This window comes from Humulus lupulus, chromosome 9, assembly GCF_963169125.1.
Source record: "Humulus lupulus chromosome 9, drHumLupu1.1, whole genome shotgun sequence".
Classification (NCBI taxonomy): domain Eukaryota; kingdom Viridiplantae; phylum Streptophyta; class Magnoliopsida; order Rosales; family Cannabaceae; genus Humulus; species Humulus lupulus.
Window position 1 is genome coordinate 173,268,292 of NC_084801.1, and position 24,514 is coordinate 173,292,805.

At 32.9% G+C, this 24,514-nt stretch overlaps 1 protein-coding gene across 1 annotated transcript; it reads left to right on the forward strand.

The window, feature by feature from the left end:
• The first annotated feature begins 470 nt into the window (after nt 1-470).
• LOC133801146 (protein NRT1/ PTR FAMILY 5.5-like) lies at nt 471-17,513 on the forward strand. Its single transcript, XM_062239299.1, has 4 exons — nt 471-651; nt 841-1,055; nt 5,574-6,115; nt 16,502-17,513. The coding sequence occupies exons 1-4, from the start codon at nt 618-620 to the stop codon at nt 17,391-17,393; spliced, it is 1,683 nt and encodes a 560-aa protein (XP_062095283.1). The 5' UTR covers nt 471-617; the 3' UTR covers nt 17,394-17,513.
• Nucleotides 17,514-24,514: the final 7,001 nt, after the last annotated feature.

Genomic DNA, 24,514 nt, shown 5'->3' on the forward strand with positions numbered 1-24,514 from the left:
CTACTGAAGGCTAACATAATGTCATAGTTGACCCTTGAACGTAGGGATTACAAGATAAAAGTATGACTCTAGCTATATTATTTTGACAACTCACGCCAACACTCGATCTGTAGTACCGAATCGTGGTTCTCTCATAATCGCGTTCTCAATAGTAATTAAATTACGGTCTCCGGCTCAATCTGTAGTATATTTTGGTCCACTTGACATATATATATTTATATGTATGTATGTATGTAAACGGAATAATATATAATATTATTATTATTATAAGTCGTTTGTCAAACTCAAACGATACAGAAGTAGGGTTGACCATTGACTTCATGACTTGCATTGCAACTTGCACATTCATTCGCGGAAAGAGGCACACAAAAGTACTATTTTATTATGTCATTATTCAAGATGCTAATTAAATGAATATATATAAAGTACATATAGAAAGTTTTCATTTCACTTGCTTCTAAACTACCTCTCTCTCTCTCTCACCATTTTAAAATTTTCTATTTCTGTCTCTCTTTTTTAATTGATCTTTCAAGTGTTCAAATTTTTTTCCATATATATACTATCCATTGTGTCAATCAAAATTGTGCTCAGAGAGTAATCAAAGCTTCTCAGAAAAAATGGGTGGTTTAACTTCCGTAATGAAAATGACAGGTAATAACTACTATAGCTTGTATTAGATCAACTAACTCTTCAGTCTTGATTGTCTTAAAGAACGACAACATACTCTTCAGTGGTCTCGATCAAGAAATGAATAATTGGTTTGTAGCATTATGAATAATGATCACCGTGAGATCATCTTTTGACATTTGATCTTCTTCTTCTTCTTCTTCTTTTTTTCAGTTTTGATATGGGCAGACTTACTGTCGTTCTATGCTATGTGGATGATGATGGCATACTTAACAGACGTGTGGAAAATAAGCTTCACTCACGCAGCTGCAATTGTCAATGTATTTTGGGGTTTGGTTCACATTATGCCTTCGATTCTACAATTCATTGTAGATACTGTCATGGGTAGCTTTTGGATGGTCCTTTTAACAAGTCTTGCATATTGTGCGGTAAGTACTCTCTTATCTTAAATAAATATTATATATATATTTATTTATACATATTCTTAAACACAACACACCCATCATATCATTTTATGCACTATCGCTAGATTATTTGCATCAAAATATAATGAAAATACATCTCTTTGTGGAAACTCTTAGTTTTAAAGTTTTTTTAAAACTTTAATATAATATTATAAATATTTAAGGAAATATACTTTTAAATTAATTAATAATAGATATTTCTTAATTATATTAATATAAATTTAAATATTATAAAATATAATTATTATAATAATATTTAATATAAGACAATATATTTAATAATTATATTAATATAAATTCAAATGTTATAAAATATTGTTATTATAATATATAATCCTAATTTTTTACTAATTATATTAATATGAATTTAAATATTATAAAATATTATTATTATAATAATATTTATTATAAGATAGACATTTAATACTTATATTAATATAAATTTAAATATTATAAAATATCATTATAACAATAATATTATATAATGTATAATCTTAATTTTTATTACAAAAAATTATCATTTATATTTACAAAGGTTATCATATTATATATATATATATTTTTTTTTAAAATCATAAACAATGTTTTGGTTTAATTTTTCTTTTAATATGTTTATGTCAAACTAAGCAAATATGCATGTTGTGTGTATCTAGTATGCATATAGATATTAGATACAAGCAAAATTTGTTTAGTTTTATTTATATAATTTATTAATTATTTTTATTAAATTTGTATCATTGTCATATAAATTTCAAATAAATAAAAAAATATTATATATAAAAGAATAACATACACATATTAAAAGAAAAAGTAAACCAAAACATATTGTTTATAGTTTTTTAATATATATAATATGATAAATTTTTTAAATATAAATTATAATTTTTTTAATAAAAATTAAGGTTATGTGTTATATATTATTATTATTATAAGATATTTTATAATATATAAATATATATTAATATAAGTATTAAATATTATAATAATAACAATAATAATAATTTATGATATTTGAATTCATATTCATATAATTAGTAAGAAAATAGGATTATATATTATTATCATAATGATATATTATAACATTTGAATTTATATTAATATAATTATTAAATATCTAGTGTTATTATTAAAAATATAATTATATTTATATGTAGTGTTAAATATAATTATTAAAAATTATTATAATAATGATATTTTATAATATTTGAACTTATATTAATATAATTAATAAATATCTATTTTTAATTAGTTTTAAAAATATATTATGTTAAATATTTAAAATATTTCATTAAAGTTATCAATAAAAAATGGTAAAACCAAAAATTTATGTTATCTACACATTTTTTATATAAAGAGATAGAGAGAGTCCTTTTGATTATAACATATTAACTTTCCTTCATTTATTAATTAGAAGTCTAATCAAATTTTTCGTGTTGCCATTCCTAATAAGCAACCATTTTGAATAGAACGAGAGAGCTATCACTTTAATCTAAGTTAGTATCTCTAATAGAGTGCTAAATTGGTGATGTATAGTGCTAAAATATAGCACACTCTACAAAAAAGTTGTTCTAATAGTGCGTCAAAAGCTATGTAAAATTTGACACACGCTAAAAATCATGGTAAATTTGGCACATAATTAATTACTTTTTAATATTTACTTTGATGTCATTTTTAATATTTTATTATTAATTTTAGTATATCATTAAATGTAAATGAATATTATATAATTAGATTTTTAAGATAATAATGAAATTAAAAAGAAAATTATTATATTTTTAATAAATATTAAATGAGTATTAATGAAATATTCATATTTGCATCAATTTTTATAATTGTACATTGGAACATAGTTATAAAAATTGTGTCAAGCATATCAATTATTGATTTTTTGTGTCAAGTATAGGATAATATTTGCACCTCACATTGAAGATGTTCTTATATAGCTAGAGAAATGGTTTTTGGTTTGTACTTTAAAAAAATGCTTACTTGGTAACAAGTGATCATTGGAAAAATGAGGGCTAATTAGGGTCTTGAATTTACAAAATAGTGGAGCATATATATATATATATATATAGATATATATATATATATATGTGCATATATTTACTCCTTAAAATGCATTGCTCGTGTAAAGTCGAAGATATATGTAAAAAAACAAAAAATCATTGTAAACATGTCGCCTCAATTCGAATATGCTAGCTTATTAGCTGCTCATCGGGTACACGTTATATTCAGGTTCGATTCTTATAGTTTTTCAAGTTCGATGTCTCTAATATTAATAATGAGCTTTGCATGTGAGATAGCTTTGAATGGTAATTAGAGGGAAAATAAAAATTTGTTGATCAACCAGAATAACGAGATGAAAATGAATATATAAGTATATATATACATGATTTCAATTAATTTAGGTTAATTTTTCGGATTATATATATACTAAAAAACCCATATTTCTAGATAGCATAGGAAAATAAAACACACTAGAGAAATTGCTTTTACACTGTATTCTCTAACATTTTCTCTCCAAAAAAAATTAGTTTCTAAAATTGTGGAATAATTCTTAGACAGTAATAGAAAATCTTCTCGTGGAATGATGTGAACGCAGGAAAATATTGTGTATTTTGCTAGCCTCCAAATTAGGTATCTCCATTTTTACTTTTATTTAATTTGTTTTATTAGACAATAAATATAAGTGACTTTTTTTATACCTGTTTAATTGTGTATTCATTTTGTGGTGTACAAAACAATTTTATTTATAAATAATTTATTATTTCTTTTTCTTTTTCTTGTTAATTATTTGTTTTATTAGGCGCAAATAATGTGTTGCTTTTCTTGGCTTATCCACCCAATTTTCCCTGAATTGCCAACCCATCTAAAACCATTTTCTCTCTCTGAGTTGGAAATCACTCATTTTACCCCTAGATTTCCATCAACCATGCAATCATGCTCAATTAATTTTATTCTTCTTTTCCTATGGACTCTGGTACTTTTAATTAAAGTGTGTTAGGTTTGAAGTCACCTTTTATGTCATATTGTATTATATTATAATTATTTATATTTTTATAACATATTTTAATAAAATTTAAGGTATGTAATCATTTGGTGTCATGTGTTTTTGCAAAGTATTATTTTGGTATTTTCTGTTTTCAGTAATGCTCCTAGGATACTTTGTATTTTAAAATCGTACATATTTGGTACCCTAAACTCAAATTTAATTAATAAAATTTTACCAATTTAATCAAGGGAATATACTCATTTGGTACCCTGTGTTTTTGCAAAGTATCATTTTGGTACCCTCTGTTTTCAATAATGCTCATATGGTACTCTGTATTTTAAAATCGTACATATTTGGTACCCTAAACTCAGATTTGATAGATAAAATTTTATCAATATGATCAAACTGTCATCAGTTATATGTAATTTAAATTTGTAACTTACATAATTGACAGCAGTTTGATTAAATTCACAAAATTTTATCTATCAAATCTGAGTTTAGGGTACCAAATATGTACGATTTTAAAATACAGGGTACCATATGAGCATTATTGAAAACAAAGGGTACCAAAATGATACTTTGCAAAAACATAGGGTACCAAATGAGTATATTCCCTTTAATCAAACTGCTGTCAATTATGTAAGTTCCAAATTTAAATTTAATTACTTAATTACATATAACTAATGACAGTTTGATCATATTGACAAAATTTTATCTATCAAATCTGAGTCTAGGGTATCAAATATGTATAATTTTAAAATACAGGCATTATTGAAAACAGAGAGTACCAAAATGATACTTTGCAAAAACAAAGTGTACCAAATGAGTAAATTCCCTTTTAATGCCAAATATATTATTATATAAAATTATGTTATAAAATACAATCCATTATAATACAATATACAACATACGAGGAATACTAAACATATCTAAATTGTACTATGTAGTGAAACAATTACTATTAATAAGTATTTTTTTATTTAAACATAAGATTATACATATATAAAGGTTAGATTCCATGAATATATTTTTAAACTGTTATAACAGTATTAGAAAGTGGTGATTAAATAGTATAAAATTAAAATACATGATATATATGTAAAGTAGTTCTTGTTTCAATTTCTAACAGATATATTTTCATTGCTAGATCAATTTAATTAATTATGCTTATCACGTTAAACAATTATAAATAAATATGTATCTATTAAACTTAATATAGTAGATAATACTGTGTGGTTGACTACAATGTGCAGTCATTATATCAAATGTACAAAATGATGTATAAACTGAAACCGATGATATTTCATATAAACATAATTTTAAGGAAAAACATATTAGTGATATCTGATCTTAATTGAGTGCTAAGGAGACTCTATAATACATCATTTTCTTTTGCACTATTTTCTTAATATAGTGACATGTGTTATCTTTTAGTCAACTCACTTCTTAATACATATATATAACTATTTTCAAATCAATGTCTTGTGCAGGGATTAGGGTTTCTTACAATGTCAACTCCTCCAGTGCTCTCAGATGCGACAGGAACTTGCAGCGCATATAAGCCTGAGTGCATTGGTGAAGGACAAAAGGTCCTCTTTTACACAGCATTAGCTCTAATTGTCATGGGAATGGCTGGTCACTTAACATCACTGGCATCACTCATGACTGAGCACATGACACTAACATATCAAACAGGAGAAGTTGATGCCACTCAGTTTTGGTCTTTCTTCTTTGGAGTATTTGGTGTAGTTATTGTCCCTATAGCCACTGTTATAGCCATTCCTTACATAAAGCCATGGTCTCTAAGGTTTGGAATCCCAGCCATATGTACTGTGGTGGCAACAATTATTTTCTTGACTGGCTCACGCTCTTACAAGTATGCCAAACCACAAGGAAGTCCTCTGACTACTGTCTTTAGAGTCTTCATCGCCTTTGCCTCTAAATTATTCCATAAACTCCCAAGAGACACCAATCAGCTATATGAGAGACATGAAAGCCAGTTTTATTCGGTTCCTTATACTCGTCGCCTCAGGTAAAAATCCCTAATTATTTAAGATTTTTTTTTTTTTTGGAATTTTAGCATAATTAATACTCCCCTTGTTCTTTTTCTTTTGTCAGTCGTGTTTGAGTTTTTTGTAAATTATTAAATGATGTTATTATAAATTAACAGTAAGAACTAAATTGTCAAAAAGCAAAAGATACAACTATATCTTCTTCTTTTTTCCTATATCCACTACAAGAAACTAGTTCTTTGCCGGCGTAATTCGTAATTGCGCCGGCAAAAATCACTTTCACCGGCGCAATTCATGAATTGCGCCGGCAAAAATCAAACCCTATGCCGGCGCAATTTAACGCCGGAAAAGATGACTTTTGCCGGCGCAAGTCGGGGTTGCGCCGGCAAAAGTAATGCCAGATTTTTCAAAATAAGCGTACAAACTTTTGCCGGCGCCTTTCACCTAACGCGCCGGCAAAAGTCAACGTGTTTTTAAATTTTTACACGTTTGAAATAAAAGTAGGTGGGCTTACTTTTGCCGGCGCGTTTCGTTGCGCCGGCAAAAGTGACAAAACGCGCCGGCAAAAGTCGACATAATTAAAACGACATCGTTTTACTTTAGGGTTTACTTAAACACTTTTGCCGGCGCATTTTTAGACTTTTGCCGGCGCAACGAAACGCGCCGGCAAAAGTCTTAACGATATATCTCAGCCGCAGCCTCCTTCTTCCCCATTTCTGTTCTGAGTTTGTAAGCTCTCTCTCTCTCTCCTCTGTGATAGTCTCCGACCACCGGTGTCCCATAATCCCACGCCGTGGCTCAAGTTATATATTGAAGCATCTCTCAAGGTTAGTAAAATGAGAAATTTTTTAACATTTTTGGATTTTTTTCTCAATATTATGTTTTGTAATTGTATTTTTTTTTTGTTATTCTCTCCCTATGAACAGGTGTGTTGTAACTCTCTCGGTGAAACAAATGCAAAGGTTAGTTTATATATATATTTATATATGTTTATATATATTTCGGTTTATATATATATATTTATATATGATTATATATATATGTATATATTTATATATATTAGTTATATCCGAATATATATATGTATATATTTATATATATGTATATATTTATATATATTAGTTATATCCGAATATATATATGTATATATTTATATATATTAGTTTATATATATGTATATATTTATATATATTAGTTATATATATATATTAGTTATATCTGAATATATATATATACTTAAATTTGGTTTTTTTTTTTTATATATCTGTATATATGTTTGTATATGGATATATGTTTATGTATTTCTGTAAATGGGTGTGTATATATGTTTATTTAATGTTAAATTTTTGTAGAAATTGATTAATATAAATGTATGTGTGTGATATTTGTTATTATAATTATATTTTTCTGTTTATAAAATAAATAAATGTGTAGTTTTAAAAAAATGATATTAATAATGAAAAAGAAAATATAATTTTAGTATTTATTAAAAAAAATTTGATTTGAGAATGTATATTTTTTTAATTTTAATGCTTAATATGTATATTAAAAAATAGATTAGATTATGTATATTAAAAAAAAATATATTATATTTTTTATATTAAATATTATTTGTTTATAAATATTTACTAAATAAATTGTTTTGATGTTACTGATATAGAAAGATTTGATATATGTTATTAATCTTGGTTTATGTTGTGCATGTTATGAGAATGTTCTGTATATTGCTCTGGGACTATTCTGGTTATATATGTGTTTAATTTGTAGGTTTTTAAATTTTTGGGATAGTTTGAAATATAGTCGTTATGCTGCCCAATTTTTGTTGGAGTTAGTAAAATTAATAAAAGTTTAATAATTAATTAAATAAATATTTAAGTATAATTAAAAATTCATCAAAAAAATAATTTTTAACTATAATTTAAATAAAATAAAATTACCAATCATAATACTTAATAATTAATAATTAATTTTAACATTAATATTAGATGTTTTGTAATTGAAAAAGTTAAAAATATAAATGATTTAATAAAATATAAATATAATAAAATTATTATTGATTAAGTAAATAATCCAATACAAATTAAAGAATTTAATAAAAAATTACAAAATGGAGATTAATGTATAATTAAATTAATTTTAAATTAAAAGTAATAAATAAGTAAATGTTAAAGTAGACTAGTCAACGGACACGTGGCAGTACATGATTGATAAAATTTGTTATTATTCTTAAAATATTTTTTAATTTAACAAAAAAATAAAATTTACATTTTTTAAAAAAAAATTCAAAATTTTTTTCAACTTAAGATTAAGTATGAAAAATACATTTTTTTTAAAATTTAATTTTATATTGTTAATATCCTCAAAATTTTTAATTTATTATTATTAAAATCTTCCTATTTATCATTTTGTCTACTTGTTTTCAATTAAAGATTAAGTAATTTTGTTTAAAATCTAAGCAATAATTTAAGATTAAATATTTTTTTTACTTAATCCTAAATAATTGATTAAAAGCAGCAAATTTGATTTTTTTTTTGTAAAAAATGAAAAAAAAAATTATTTTTTGTTACCTTTAAATTGGAAAACAATAAATTGGATTTTTTTAAAAAAATAAAAAATAAAAAATGTTTTTTTTTTATGAAAAATTATTTAAAATAATAATAATAATAATGTGTACCAATCATGTGGTGTCACGTGTCATTTAAGTGTTAGTAAGTTGTAAGTTTGAGTAATTTAGCCGGAAATATCTCTATAAATAATTATTTTTGCCAGAGATAGGATATTATTATCAGTTAGTGATAATTAGGGAGACAAACAGTCATGAAATACTTTGACTATCATTTCCCTTATTTTAAGACAATTATTAATATTTTCTTAATTATTTCGCTTAAAGATGGCAAGCGACAGAAGCTGGATGAGTGCGAGGAATCGTTGGTCTCTGGAGTATAGAAATGGTGTTAAGGAGTTCTTCGATATCGCCAAAAATCAGTTGAACGATCGGGGTTTGGTTCGCTGTCCGTGCAAGAAATGTGGGAATGTTAAGTTCCAGCCTATAAATGCAATTTCGATGCATTTATTCAACAATGGCATCGTACAGTCCTACAAAGTGTGGCATTACCATGGAGAGGCGCTGCCGTCGCCACCAGCTGTGGTACGAGATCATGATAGAGATGAGATAGCGGATATCCTGGAGGATGTTTACGCTGAAGATGACGTTCCCCATGGAAACTATAATGATCCTCCCCAAGATGATCCTCAACATCGCGACAAGTATGACAATTTATTTAAGGAGATGTCAAGTGAACTGTACCCGGGTTGCCGAAAGTATTCCGCGTTGAACTTCTTGGTGAAGCTGATGCATCTCAAAGTAATTAACAAGTGCAGCAATCATTACTTTGATGGTTTGCTGGAATTGTTAGTCGACGCTATGCCTGACGGAACAATTTTACCTAAGTCTAACTATGAGGCGAAGGCAAAGTTGCGGAGTATTGGATTGGGATATGAGTCCATCGATGCTTGCAAGCATGACTGTGCACTGTTTTGGAAGGAGAATGCGAATTTGGAATTCTGTCCGGTTTGTGGTGAGTGTCGCTGGCAAGATAATCGTGGGAACGGGAAGAAAGTGGCCCATAAGGTCATGCGGTACTTTCCGTTGACGCCGAGATTGAAAAGGCTGTACAGTTCCAGATATACTGCAGAGGATATGAGATGGCACTATTCTAAAAGGCCAAGGGAAGATGGTGTGATGAGGCACCCCGCTGACAGTAAGGCGTGGAAGCACCTTGATGAGTTGTACCCATCTTTCGCAGCCGAACCTCGAAATGTTAGGCTTGGGTTGGCTACAGATGGTTTCAATCCTTTTGGGAACATGAGCAACTCTTACAGCATGTGGCCTGTAATACTTGTCCCATACAACTTGCCGCCGTGGAAGTGCATGAAACCACAGTCATTAATGTTGTCTATTCTTATTCCAGGTCCTTCTTCACCTGGAAAAGATATCGATGTCTATATGAGACCTTTGGTTGACGAGTTGAAGGAGTTATGGATGAATGGTGTCGAGACAAGAGATGCATACAATAGTACATTGTTCAATATGCGTGCAGCAGTCTTGTGGACCATTAACGACTACCCAGCTTATGCTATGATGTCTGGGTGGAGCACAAAAGGGTACAAGGCGTGTCCCACATGCAATGAAGAAACTCCCTCTGTAGGGATTAGAAGTAAAATTGCATACATTGGCCATAGGAGATTTCTTGATATGGATCATGAATGGAGGAGCAAACGAGCACTATTCGACGGTAACAGGGAACTCAGGCCACCACCGAAACATTACTCCGGTGATGATGTTTTGAAGCAATTAGAGAATTTGCTGATTAGACATCCTGGGAAACACAAAGAATTTGGTGGTGTGAAACGCAAAAGGGCTCCGATTGAACTTAATTGGTCGAAGAAGAGCATATTTTTCGAGCTTGATTATTGGAAGGAGTTATTGTTGAGGCATAATTTGGACGTAATGCACATTGAGAAGAATGTTTGCGACAGTGTCTTGGGAACTTTGTTGAACTTAGAGGGAAAATCTAAAGACACTGACAAGGCAAGACTTGATCTAGCAGACATGAAAATTAGGGAAAAACTCCACCTCCGCAAAGAGGGAAACAAGTGGAAGAAACCGCACGCCAGTTACACCCTCAGTGTCCCGGAGCGTCGAGTTTTCTGTGAATTTGTGAAGTCAGTTGAATTCCCGGACGGTTTTGCTGCAAACCTTTCGAAGAATGTCAATGTCAATGATGGCAAGATAACTGGGTTGAAATCACATGATTGCCACGTGTTGTTTCAGCAGTTGTTGCCCGCCGCACTTAGGTCGTTTTTGGTTCCGGAAGTTCGGAAGCCAATTATTGAGTTGTGTGGTTTTTTCAAAAAACTTTGTGCACGGACTTTGAATGTGAAAGACCTTGAGAAGATGGAGACAGACATTATCACCATTTTATGCAAGTTGGAAATGATATTTCCTCCAGCATTTTTCGATATTATGGTGCATTTGGTTTTGCACCTTCCGAAAGAGGCAATTCTTGGCGGTCCCGTGCACTTTAGGTGGATGTATCCCATTGAACGTTCGATGGGAGTTTATAAACAATATGTAAGAAATCGTGCACGTCCTGAAGGTTCAATCGCAGAAGCTTACGTGGTGAACGAGGCTTTAACCTTTTGCTCAATGTACCTGCGGGGGGTTGAGACTCGATTCAATCGACCTGAGAGGAATGACGATCGCGTTGAATCCCAACCAAATCGGGAATATTCTATTTATAAGGCTGTTGGTCGTCCATTTGGTAAGAAATCAAGTATGCTCCTCAATCCGCAGTTAAAGCAAAAGGCTGAGTGGTATATCTTGAACAATTGTGCCGAAATTAAGGAGTACCTTAGGTGTGTTTTCTAGTATTTTTTCAATAATGATGTTTGGTTTATATACCGAGTAAATGCCAAAATCATAGTTTTTTTGTTCATTTGTAGTGAGCATATGGATGAATTAAGAAGACGGGGGGGCTTGAATCTTGAAGTTCAACAAGAAACTGATTTTCCTCAGTGGTTCAAAGAAAGAGTATGTATATTAGTCAATTCTTTTCTGAAACCTCACTTAGTCAATCCAAAACTAACTTTCAATGTTAATGTTGATAGGTGAACGGTTTGCATGAGTCAACACCTACTGAAGTGAATAATGAATTGTATGCTCTCGCAAACAAATCAAGCGGCACCGTGTATTCATATCCAGGGATGATAATGAATGGTGTGAAATTTGTGACTCGTGGTCGTGATATGAAGCTTAAAACACAAAATTGCGGTGTAATGGTGCCAAGTGAGGAAGGAGTGAACTACTATGGAGTTTTGGAAGAAGTAATTGAATTGTCCTACTTGATGGGTTACAGTGTTGTCCTATTCAAGTGTAGATGGTTCAATACAAGTAGAATTAAAGTGGAATCCAATTTTACGAGCGTATATGTGAAAGAAGAATGTTATAAAGATGATCCTTTCGTTCTCGCATCTCAAGCGAAGTTGGTGTATTATCTTCGAGATGTGAAAAATGGGGATGATTGGAGGCTCGTTAATGAATACATTCCAAGGAATGTATGGGATTTCACAAATTCCGATGTTGATGATACTGAGACCACAAATGATATACCAATATTGCAAGAAGTTAATTCTTCTTCATTTCAGTTGTGGGTAGAACTTCCAATTTTTGATAATCTTCAGTATGATCGGGTTGATGTCAATGCCACTGAAGTGCACAACGTTGATGATTTGGTTGGCGAAGGTTCAGATGAATTTGTTGTCGATGATGAAGTTGAATTTGAAGACGACACGTTGGTCGAGTATGAAGACGATGAGGATGACGATAATGTTCTAGTCGATAGTGATAGTGATAGTGATGTTCGTAATGATGTTGTAGTTAGTGATGACGAGGACAGTGATATGTAATTTAAACAAGTGTATGTAACTTTTTATTTAATTCAATGAAAAGTTTATTTATTATCATTAATTAATGATAGTATTAGATATAGGTACACATGCACCTATTGGATGCTTTGGGGATAGTCAATGTATTCATGTACTGGTACTCATTTTTTCAATATATTTGATGAAATATGTTGAAAAAATGGGTAGTCGCACATGTCTGCTTACTATCTCCAAGGGATCTATTAGGTCGGAATAGGGTAGGTTGGGAAAGACAATAAGTAATAAAATGTTAATTCAATAACAAAAAATAATAGTGATGCACCTAGTGGATGCCTTGGGGATAGACAATGTATTCATGTACTGGTACTCATTTTTTCAATATATTTGATGAAATATGTTGAAAAAATGGGTAGTCGCACATGTCTGCTTACTATCTCCAAGGGATCTACTAGGTCGGAATATGGTAGGTTGGGAAAGACAATAAGTAATAAAATGTTAATTCAATAACAAAAAATAATAGTGATGCACTTAGTGGATGCCTTGGGGATAGACAATGTATTCATGTACTGCTACTCATTTTTTCAAAATGTTTGATGAAATATTTTGAAAAAGTGTGTAGTCGCACATGTCTGCTTACTATCTCCAAGGGATCTACTAGGTCGGAATAGGGTAGGTTAGGAAAGACAATAAGTAATAAAATGTTAATTCAATAACAAAAAATAATAGCGATGCACCTAGTGGATGTCTTGGGGATAGACAATGTATTCATGTACTGCTCCTCATTTTTTTTAAATGTTTGATAAACATTTTAAAAAACTGAGGAGAAGTACATGACTTCTTACTATCTCCAAGGGATCCACTAGGTCGGAATAGGGTAGGTTTGGAAATACCATAATGAATAAATGTTAATTTTATAACAAAAAACAATAGACATACATAATTTGAATTAGTTAATTAATGAATATTTTAATGTAGAATGGCCGAAACAAGTAATGACACAGGTGGTGGCTCCAAGAGAGGCAGGGGAGCTTATTACGGTGCCAATATCGAGAAGGAGCTGGCCATCAAAAAAGTTACTCATTTGAAAGTAGAGTTTGATAAAGAAACTGGAAAAGCTATTCAAAAGTACGGCAAGTGGTTCAACAATTCTATGGCTCGTTATTTGCGTAGCACCGTACCCCCAACTACACTAGCTTGGGAACAAGTAAAACCAGCTGATATCGAAGTTATTCGAAAGAGACTATCTGTAAGCATTCTTTAAACCTTTAATAACTCATTATTAAATATTTTGTCTATCTTCAAAATATTTTAACAAATTCCAATTTTAATTGTGATTTTAGGAAAAATTCATTTATCCAGAAGACAATCCAGTAATCAACGATGCCATGGTAAGACAAATGCAAAAACATCTGACTGATTGGCGCCACACGATGAAGAAACACTGGGTAGATGTTGGAGGAGAGGTGGACAATGAGAGAGCGAAGTCAAAACCTTTTGTGTCGATCACTTCTTCTGATTGGGCAGTTCTGTGTGATTTTTGGGTTTCTGATTCTCACCAGGTATGCCGTACATTTTACATTAATTTTTAATTATAAAATTACAATTTAGATTAATGAGTACTGTTTTCTTTTTGAAGCGTATATCGAAGAAAAATAAAGAAGCTCGAGCTAAAATGACCATACCAGGAGGACACGGTTCCAAATCCATCGTTGCCCATGTTTATGATCACGTAAATTATAATAACTTATATCCTTACATTTACGAAAATATTATAAATGTCACAATGTTTAAATAATTTGCTTTTTTAGATGGACCCATCTACTGGCCAGCTCCCGAGCATGATCGACACATTCGAGCACCTGCACAAGAAGAAGGATAAGTGGATTAGTGATGCAGCGGCGACAAAACATGTAAGTTGCATAACCTTAACTAATTTATGATCATTTAACTTTAAAAAAGTTTAGTAAATAATTAATAAATATTAATTATTAATTGTTGTTGTCAATTAGTAATTATTTATTAATTATTAATTAAATTTTTAACAATGAAATCTTTATAATCTATGTGCCAATATTTTTATGATTAATGATTGTGGACTAAGATAAAAAAAGAATGTAATTAATGTTGTCCCCGTATCAGGGAGCTTGTGGACTAAAGTAAATTTGGTCATGAAAATCCATATCTGAATCAAAAACATGTAAATATAGTTGATGTATATGTTTGGAGACGTAAATTCCTCATTAATGGAATTAACTGCACTTACCGTATATATCAACAACATCTTCATGATTTTGATTCAGATATGGATTTTCATGACCAAATTTACTTTAGCCCACTTGCTCCCTGATACGGGAACAAAATTAATTACATTCTTTTTCAGTCACTGGTCTGCAGTCATTAATGATAGGATGTTGGCAGATAGATAATAAAGTTATATTTTATATGTTGTTATATTAAAAATTTATAAGTTAGGTTTTCAAATAATGTTATATTGGAATTCGAAATACGTGCTTTTTATTGTGCAGAATGAGATGACCGAACGTCGAGCATCGCAGAGTACGGCCCCTGCATCATCTGCTGCTTCTTGTGTCGGCGATAATGTCGACGGTCATTTCCCGCCTGATATGGATATTGTCACGGATGTCCTTGGACCCCGCTCGCGTTATAAGAAAGGGTTTGGGGGGTTACCTAGGTTGAAGGCAATTGGCGCAAAGAGGGCAGCATCTTCGTCAACTTCTCAAATGTCCGGGCAATTGCCACCTGAAGTGGACACCATTTTGCAGCAAAATCAGGACATTATGCTAGAAAATCAGAACCTAAAGAAGCATACGACTAAACTTGAGAGTCGTCAACGGCGTCAAGATCTCCTGCTCAGTGCTTTGTTGAAGCAGGTTGGTCAATTGGCTCCTGGTTTTACTGTTGACTTACCAGACCAGGATTCGGACGAGGACGATGATGCTGATGGGGGCGGGAATGATGAGGCGGCCAGTACTCATTTGTAGAACTTTTTTTCTATTTATTTAAAATTTAATTTATGAGACATTTATTTTACTAAATTACTTTTATATTTTAATGTTTGGTGGAGACAATAAATATTAATAGTTGTAATTTTTTGTTTATTTATTTATAAAATTTTAATTTTATTTTTATTTCTAATTAAATAATATTACTAAAAAATTAAATAATTATTAATATATTAAAATTGAAAATTATTAATTAATATTAATATATTGAAAATAATATTAATAATTTAATACAAATTATTATTTTAAAAATACTTTTACCGGCGCAAAATTACGTCGGCAAAGAGTTTCAATCTTACCTTCACATATACACTTTTACCGGCGCAAAAATGCGCCACTAAAAAATTAAACTATTGCCGGCGCATTATTGCGCCGCTAAAAGTGTTTTTCACAATATCGTAACAGATTTTTTTACCGGCGCATTTATATTTTCACCGGCGTATTTTTTCGTCGCCAAAAAAGTCCATTGCCGGCGCATTATATTTGCGTCGGCAAAAGTGACATTAGCGACGGAGATACGACGCAATTCTTTGCCGGCGCAAAATTGCGTCGGCAAAAACTCCATAGTTTTTGCCGGCGCAAAACCATACTTTTGCCGGCGCAAATTTGCGCCGGCAAAAGTCTCCTTTTTTGTAGTGATCATGATATACATACTGCTTGGATTCAATAACGTCAAGTGTTTGGTATGCCAAAAATTATATTTTATGTGTCAAAAGTTACATTATGTGTCATTAGCAACAATTAATATATTTTCTAGAAACGACACATAAAATGATACTTTTAAGTTTTAGCGCATACATAAGTATAATTTTAGGCAGATAAGAGAACGTACCTTGATGAATCCAAAGCCTATCTATATCCATTAATATATATATATATATATATATGTGTGTGTGTGGAAATATAACTAAAATTGTGTTACAAATATATGTATAGGTGTCTAGACAAGGCTGCAATTATAGTTGAAAGCCAAAGTTTGGAACAACAAGAGAAGAATAGGTGGAGACTTTGTAGGGTTTCAGAGGTGGAAGAAACCAAGAGCTTGATATGTATGATTCCCATATGCTCATCATTCTTAATGTTGGGATTAGTATCTTCCATTGGAAACACTTACTTCGTTGAACAAGCAAACCACATGAATAAAAAAGTTGGAAAATTAAAGGTTCCTCTTCCAATCCTCCTTTGGTTTTACGATCAAGCGAAATCGCAATTGGCAGTCTACTATTTCCAAATTGCAGGATTATGCTTTGGCAATTCAAGATCAAGGCGGTATGCTGCCCCAATTGGGATCGCCGTATCGATGATATTTGCAATATTATGCTCCATCACAGCTGCCAAAGTGGAGGGACGAAGATTAGACGTTGTTAATAGCCATGGCTTACTTGACAAGCCAGAAGAAACAGTTCCCATGACCATGTTTTGGTTGCTACCACAATTTCTTCTCCTTGGAGGGTTAGATGGGATTTCAGAGAATAGCATAGCTAGTTTCTTAGTCGATCAAGTACCTCAAACCCTGGGCCCGTACATGGGTTTATTTGCTTCTGGAGTTTCTGGGGTGGGAATTCTAGGAAGCGTCTTATCAGTCTATATTGTAGGTAAGGTTAGTTCGAAAGGAGATAAGCCTAATTGGTTCCAATACACTTTGAATAGAAGTCGTTTGGACAAGTATTATTGGGTTTTGGCTCTTTTGTCTGCAGCCAATCTTGTTTTCTTCATTTTGATGGCCCTTTGGTATGCATATAGGGATTCAAGATCGGAAGACATGGAAGCACCAGAATACGATGAAACTAATGAGCCTTTCGAGGATAATGCTCAATGTTGTTGTTAAATATATGGTTTTTAGTTTGTGAGATAAGGTAGTTTAACTATTTGTTATATTAAAAATAAAAAGTTTAATAAGGTCGAATAGCCTTTTTCTTATTCCCTTGTAATTTGCTTAATTTTATTTAGAAAATTTATTAATTATTTTTATTAAATTTTTATGATTATCATATCAATTTTAAATAAATAAATAATATTATATATAAAAGAATGACATAAGCATATTAAAATAAAAATATTAAACCAAAACATTGTTTATGGTTTTTTTTTTTTAAAAAAATAATAACATGATAACATTTTAGATCACAAACTACATACTCTATTTAAGGTACAAATATTTGATATTATTCAAATCACACATCGATAATTGGAGAAGAAACTTATTTATTCTTGATAGAAGATAAATGTTATTTTTATTTTTATTTAGTTATACAATCATACTATTTGTACACTACAAGAATTGACCACAGTAAGTGTAAAATCCGCCGCTAATTATTTGTCCCTATTAATGCTTATTAGCGGCGGACTCACACACCGCCGCTGATATAATATTATCAGCAGCGGATATTAGCGGCGGAGCCCGCCACTAATACATTTGTCAGAGGCATTATTATTAGCCGCGGGGTCCGCCGCTAATATTGTTTTTATAATATTTTTTAAAATTTATTTGAAATAAATTAATATTTATTAAATTTAATTATTTTTAAAAATAATTCATAATAAAATTTAACAAAATAAGCATTTAATTAATTTAAACACAACTAACATTAAAATTAATGTGAATAATTTTAATATTTATCAACCTAGCTAATATCACTATTGTCATTAAAAATAAATACAGTATTAATTCAATCCAAATACATAAACTAATAACTAAATAAAATCATTCAGATTAATATTGAAATTGTCCTCATCTTCAACATTTTGGTGTGGCTGTGAGGGCGACAGCTGTGGATGTGGCTGTGGCTGTGGCTGTGGCGGTGAAGGAATATAAGGTGGTTGTGACGATCGTCCGAGCGTGAGGTCCCCAAACTGATCTCGAGGCTGTGGCTGCGACCCTCCCCCAAACTCACCATATCTCACATATGGCTGTTGCGACGAACCTTCAACCTCCCCATACCTAACATTAGGTAGCGGAGGCTTCATCGATCCTCCTTGAAAATCAGTAAAGCTAAAATATAGTGGAGGAGACTGAGAAGAGCGTCCAAAAATGTATTGGTTTTGATACTGATGAGGATGTTGCGACGACACATGTGGCGGATACGGTGGATGAGGCTGGTACTGCTGCTATGGAGGATACTGTGAAGGAGGCTGGTTGTAACGCCCTGGCTACCCCAGAACAGTTACGGTGAATAGTGAACCAGAAATTTGACTCGCTACCCGAGTCCTTTGGTTAAAAACGTGATCTAAGTGCTATTATCAGGTTAAGATGAAAAACCAGTAAAAAGGAAATGGTACATTTCATTAAGTAGACAAACTGCTCATGAACCTTTTAAAATGTTTGCAAGAACACCATAATACGAAAGAGTTGCTACAGTTTCAAATTTACAATCCCCGCCGGCCTAAGCGGCAAAAATAGGGTAAACCCCTAGTCCCTCTGAGAACTCCTTGACCGTGGCGGTCAAGCGGCCCAATATGTACACCACATCGCCCAAGCTCTCCACTCAGGGTTGGTTAAGCTTTTCCTTCCCTTTACCTGCACCACATAGCACCCATGAGCCAAGGCCTAGTAAGAAAACACAATAAAGCATGATATAATATCAAAAACGGTCATAATAACCATTCAGGACTATCAGTCCAAACAAATAGGTGACAATAGCCAAAAGTCACAATAATGAGCATCGCTCCCTCTAGCCATGTGACGATAGGGTCACCAGGGCTTAACTGATAAGTGATTCTTTCATAAGTTTGTTCAGGACAGGTGCATGGTGATTGGTCACTAACATAACCTTCCTCACGACTCTAGAGTCGAAACTATGGACAACGTCCCCTAGCCATGTGACAAACGATCACCGGGGTCATATACCTTGGCTATAGTCATCTGGTCGTAGACCAGGCAAGCGCTTATAAGTTCTTCGACCTTAGGGTCGGTCCCGCATTAATGCCGTGGAGCTATTCAATGCGTGATCATCGACTTTAGAGTCGGTCCCTGACTAGTCAGTGCCATAAACAGGTAATCAGCGTTCACTAGCATTCAATATGCAATCCATGTCCACATATATCAACCAACATGCCTCAATATCAAACCATGCATGTCATATACCTATACAGGGTGCAACTGTATTCATACACTGTTTTCTTACCTCTGGTTCGAGTGAGAAGTATGATAAAGACGACCCCTGAGAACGATCGATCTTTTAGTTCCTTAGCAGTTACCTAGTCACAACCAATTATAACCTCCATTAATGAGAATCCACGTAGATAGGGTCTTAACCTAAGCACCACCCTCGGGACCTCGAAACATGCCCACACGGTGAGTAGATTCGATCCCGGGCCTTAAGGATTGAAACCCCAAGTCAAAAACCCTTAAAAACACTCAAAACGGGACTTAGAGGGAACAGGGTAGCGCTACAGCGCCTAACCCCTAGCGCCCCAGCGCTATACTCAGAACCACCCAAGTGCCAGAAAGCCTCCTGAGGAGCGCTGTAGCGCCCTAAGGTGGGCGCTATAGCGCTACCACCAGACCCAAACTCCCCTGAACCGACCTTCTTCAACTCCTTCGATTCTAACTCGATCTCCAAGCTTCCAAATCCTATTCTTGATGCCAAATGAACCCAAAAACCATTCTAACACACCCCAAACATCACAAGCATGGGAACCCTAGCCAAAACTCCCAACAAAACCAAGAATTCACCCTAAAAATCTCAGCTGCAAAACAGAACCAGAACAAGGCAAACCAGAGAAATCCATGGTTAGAAACTTACCCAAACTTCAGCTTATGATGCCCTTCAGTGATGGAACACACTTCCAAACTCCCAAGGCTTGCTTCCTAAGCTTGAATCCTCAGAATTGGTTCAAAAACCACAAAGAAAGGTGAAGAGAAGAAGGTACGGGAGAACTCTTTTGCATACTCTGTTTTTCCACTTTCTTCTTCAGCTGTCAAAGGGTATATCTATCCTAGGGGTGAAATGTCCATTTTACCCCTAGGTCAATTAATACTTTCTAAAGGCTCCCAAGGGCATATTTGGTACTTCCCTCCTATCTCGTTAATCATAATTAACGCTCTCCAATTCCCGCTATTCTCAATAATCTCAAACCCCAATAATTCACATCCCGTTACCCTTTAATACCCGGTAACGCTCTAATCATTAAAATCACCCCGAGACTCAACCCAAGCCCCGACACTTAAACTTGTTGTGACTAAACCGTTAATCAATATTCTAAGATCGTCTCATGCCAAATAGCTCGAACCAACCCACATTATAATGTGGTCTCAACACATATCATTGACATGCATGCAATTATACAATTATACTCTCAGCGAGCCAAATGACCATCACACCCCTGTAATTTAAAATGTGGACCCACATGCATGCATTTAACATCATATTATAATATAATTCACATATATCCATGCATAAACACATTTAATGGCATTACTAAACAGTTATGGCCCTCCCGTCCTACTAATCCAGCCATTAAACCATATTAGGGAATCCGGGGCATTACACTGGTACTGCTACTGTGGCGGTGTATGAAGCTCAGGATTGGCAGTGTTACTCTGAGAAGATGAACCACCTTCGGATTGTGGTGGCAAATACCTCTACAGAAAACTGTCAAACCGTGGATCATACAAATTACTGGATTGCTCAGGTACCACCTTCTGAAGCGTCTCACGAATTGTCTTCATCATCAGAGCCATAGTAGTCATATCTTCATTAGGCGTAGCAGTAGTATTTGCTTGGGACTGACTTTGATCTGTAGAGCTAGAGGTTGTCTTTCTTGCCTTCCCTTTCGCCCTATAACCCACTCCTCTTTGGTAGTCAGATCTCTCCCCGAGTACTTTACTTAGTATCTCGTATTGATCGACCAGGGACGAATCAACGCCAGATACATTAAGAGATGCCTCACTCTGTTGTTGACTCTGCCTCTCAAGCTGTGACCTCTGAACCTCTGCCACCATTTTTTCCTATATAAAGATAATATTATAAACAAAAATTAGAAACAAGAAAACAATACTATTCACTTACATATAATCTTGTTGAGCTGTCTCATTGACAAAAGATTTTGTCGATTTTTTCATATGAGCATCCCTCCAAGTATCAACAACATGCGCATCTGGATTCTCCTATACAAATGTAAACAAAATGTTTCAGAATGTGTTATTTTATAAAATTAAATTAACATCTTCACTTACATATTGGTGACACTTAGCTGCCAATGACTTTGTGCCTTGTGTTGTTACATACTTCATTTGTTTTCTGTTTGCTTGATTTTTAGCAGAACGAGCCAAAAATCTTTCGCTCAAAAGAAATTCACAAATATTCTGCCAAGCCTCCTTAGTGGAATGGTCAGGTGGCTTAGAGAGGACATTCTCCAAATCTTTTGGTCCAGCATAATGATTTTTGAAGTGTTTATGTCTATTGTTCTTTCTCTCATGATATCTTTCGCCCATCTCCTTATTGACAGTTGCCAGAACAGACTCACGTGGTGTATGACCGTCTATATTATAGTAATACTGCATTAAGAAAAAAATTAGATGACTTTGTAAATAATGGAAATAAATAATGAAAAGTACAAGATTTGTAATTTTTTTACCCTCATACGATCAAGCACTTGATCCTTAAACTGTTGAGGTACATCAGCAAAATCCAAGTAATGTCCCGGACACAAAATGGTAACTAAAGTGCCCAAAATGCGAATAAAAGCTTGATCCTCCTGCCCAACCACTTTGTTCGTCACAAGATCAAGCTCTAGATCAAATGGTTTCTCGGCTTTTTTCCTTCGTTCTTCAAGAACATTATTACTAGCAAAGCCACGACCTTTTTTTCTCGTCGGCGGAGCTTTAAAATTTATTAACAATAATCAGTATTAGTATTGATGTTATATTTCTCTAACAATATAATTTCTAAAAATAATTTTGATATGCAATATTTAACATGACTCGCAAGATGATGGTACCCTAGAAGGATCTGGCGGGTCTTGACCCCCACCATCTCCGCTGTGATAAGTTGCTATATCAGCTGACATTATACTTCAGTTTAAAATTTATTAGTTAGTAATTAGCATTAAAATAGAAGTATATCACATTCAATTCATAATAATAATAATTACAAAAAAACTATATTATATTTTAATATGTAGTTCTGTTACATAAATAGAAAAACTAAACACAGTAATCACTATCATTTCCATCAGTTATCGGAGACACATTTTCATCTTCACAAAGCTCAACTAACAATTCATCCTCTGCATCTGCGACTTTCTCATGTTCTGACATATCAGCTTCGTTGTCACCCTCTTCATCAGCTCCAACATATGCAGCAGGTTGATCTGATTGCATAATCAACTCTCCGAGGTCCACAGTCAACACAAAATTTGATGAACTTGTTTCATGTACAACATCAATAACATCATTAACCTCATCAGAATTGTCCTTAATGTCCCAAATTTGTCGATGATTCACATCTTTTACAACTTTCCAATCACGACCTCTAAGTAGATCATCGAGATAGAAAACTTGCTTAGCTTGAGTAGCAAGTATGTACGACTCATCTTTGTACCATTCACCATTGACGTTTATACTGGTGATATTATTTTCAATGATTGTTTTCTTCATTCTTGGATTTGTATTAAACCATTTGCACCGAAATTATGCCACTGAATATGCACCAGTGAAAGATAGTGTCACTACTTCTTCAAGCGTGCCGTAATAATTAAAACCTTCTGTTCCGGCAACAGACACTCCACTATTCTGTGTGGTGTGCTTTCACTACTACAAAAATACCTTTTTATGACACATTTTTAGGACACTCACATAAATGCGAGTCCTAAAGAAGTCTCCTGGACCTTTTAGGACTCGTGTTGCGAGTCCTTATAGAATCTGTTTTAGGACTCGCGGAGCGAGTCCTAAAAGTTATGTGTGTCCTAAAAGTTTGAGTTTTTTTTTAAACAAACACCTCCTGGACTTTTTAGGACTCGCATTGCGAGTCCTAAAAACTTATGTGTATCATAAAATTTTGAATTTTAAAAAGCTGGAGTTTTTTAGGACTCGCATTCCGAGTCCTAAAAACATTCTTCGCGAGTCCTAAAAAATTATGTGTATCATAAAATTTTGAATTTTGAAAAATTTTGATTTCCCACCAATTTTTTTAAGTGTTCTCATTTAATTAATTATTTATTAGAAAATAATTAATAAGAAATAACTATTATGTGTTGGGAAATAATATTTAACAATATGTTTTTTTTTAACATTTCATTTTTATTTTTTAAATGTTATATCATATACATAATACCTAATCCTAATAACCTAATAGATCTACCGCCTCCTTCCTTCTTCTTCTTCTTCTTCAACAGAAAGAACTCAGCCGCCTCCTTCCTTCTTCTTCTTCTTCTTCAACAAAAAGAACTCAGCCCTTAGCCACTCATCATCAACAATTGCGGACGACGACCGACGGTGGCGCAAATCTTCGGGCTGGGTGGTTCTCGGCGATGGCGGCAGATTCAAGCGACGCAGGGGTGAGAACTTTCGGGCTGGGTGGTTCTCGGCAAGGACTACGGCTTCGAGCGACGCAGGGGCGACGACTTCAAGCTTCGGCCGACGCATGCTCGGTCTAGGTGGTTCTTCTCGCCGACGGCTTCGGGCGACGTAGGGGCTCATCGATGCAAGGCTTCTGCCTGAGGCTCGACGTCGACGGCGACTGGTGGTTCTTGGCGCCTCCGTCCACCACGGTAGTTAATTCTGAATGTTATATATATATATATTGATTTAATATTTATTTAATATATAAATGTTATTTCTGAATTATATATATATTGATTTGAATTTTATTTTGGGTATGTTTTTAGTGTATAGATAATAATTTTAGATTATCAAGGGTATGTTTTTAGTGTATAGATTAATATTTTAGATTATCAATTTATTTTATTTTGGGTATGTTTTTAGGGTACATTAATAGTTTAGGTATT

Coding starts and splice junctions, on each gene's coding strand:
- LOC133801146 (XM_062239299.1), top strand. CDS start 618: ATGGGTGGTTTAACTTCCGTAATGAAAATGACAG. Junction 1,056..5,573: donor CAAGTCTTGCATATTGTGCG/GTAAGTACTCTC, acceptor TGTCTTGTGCAG/GGATTAGGGTTTCTTACAAT. Junction 6,116..16,501: donor CCTTATACTCGTCGCCTCAG/GTAAAAATCCCT, acceptor ATATATGTATAG/GTGTCTAGACAAGGCTGCAA.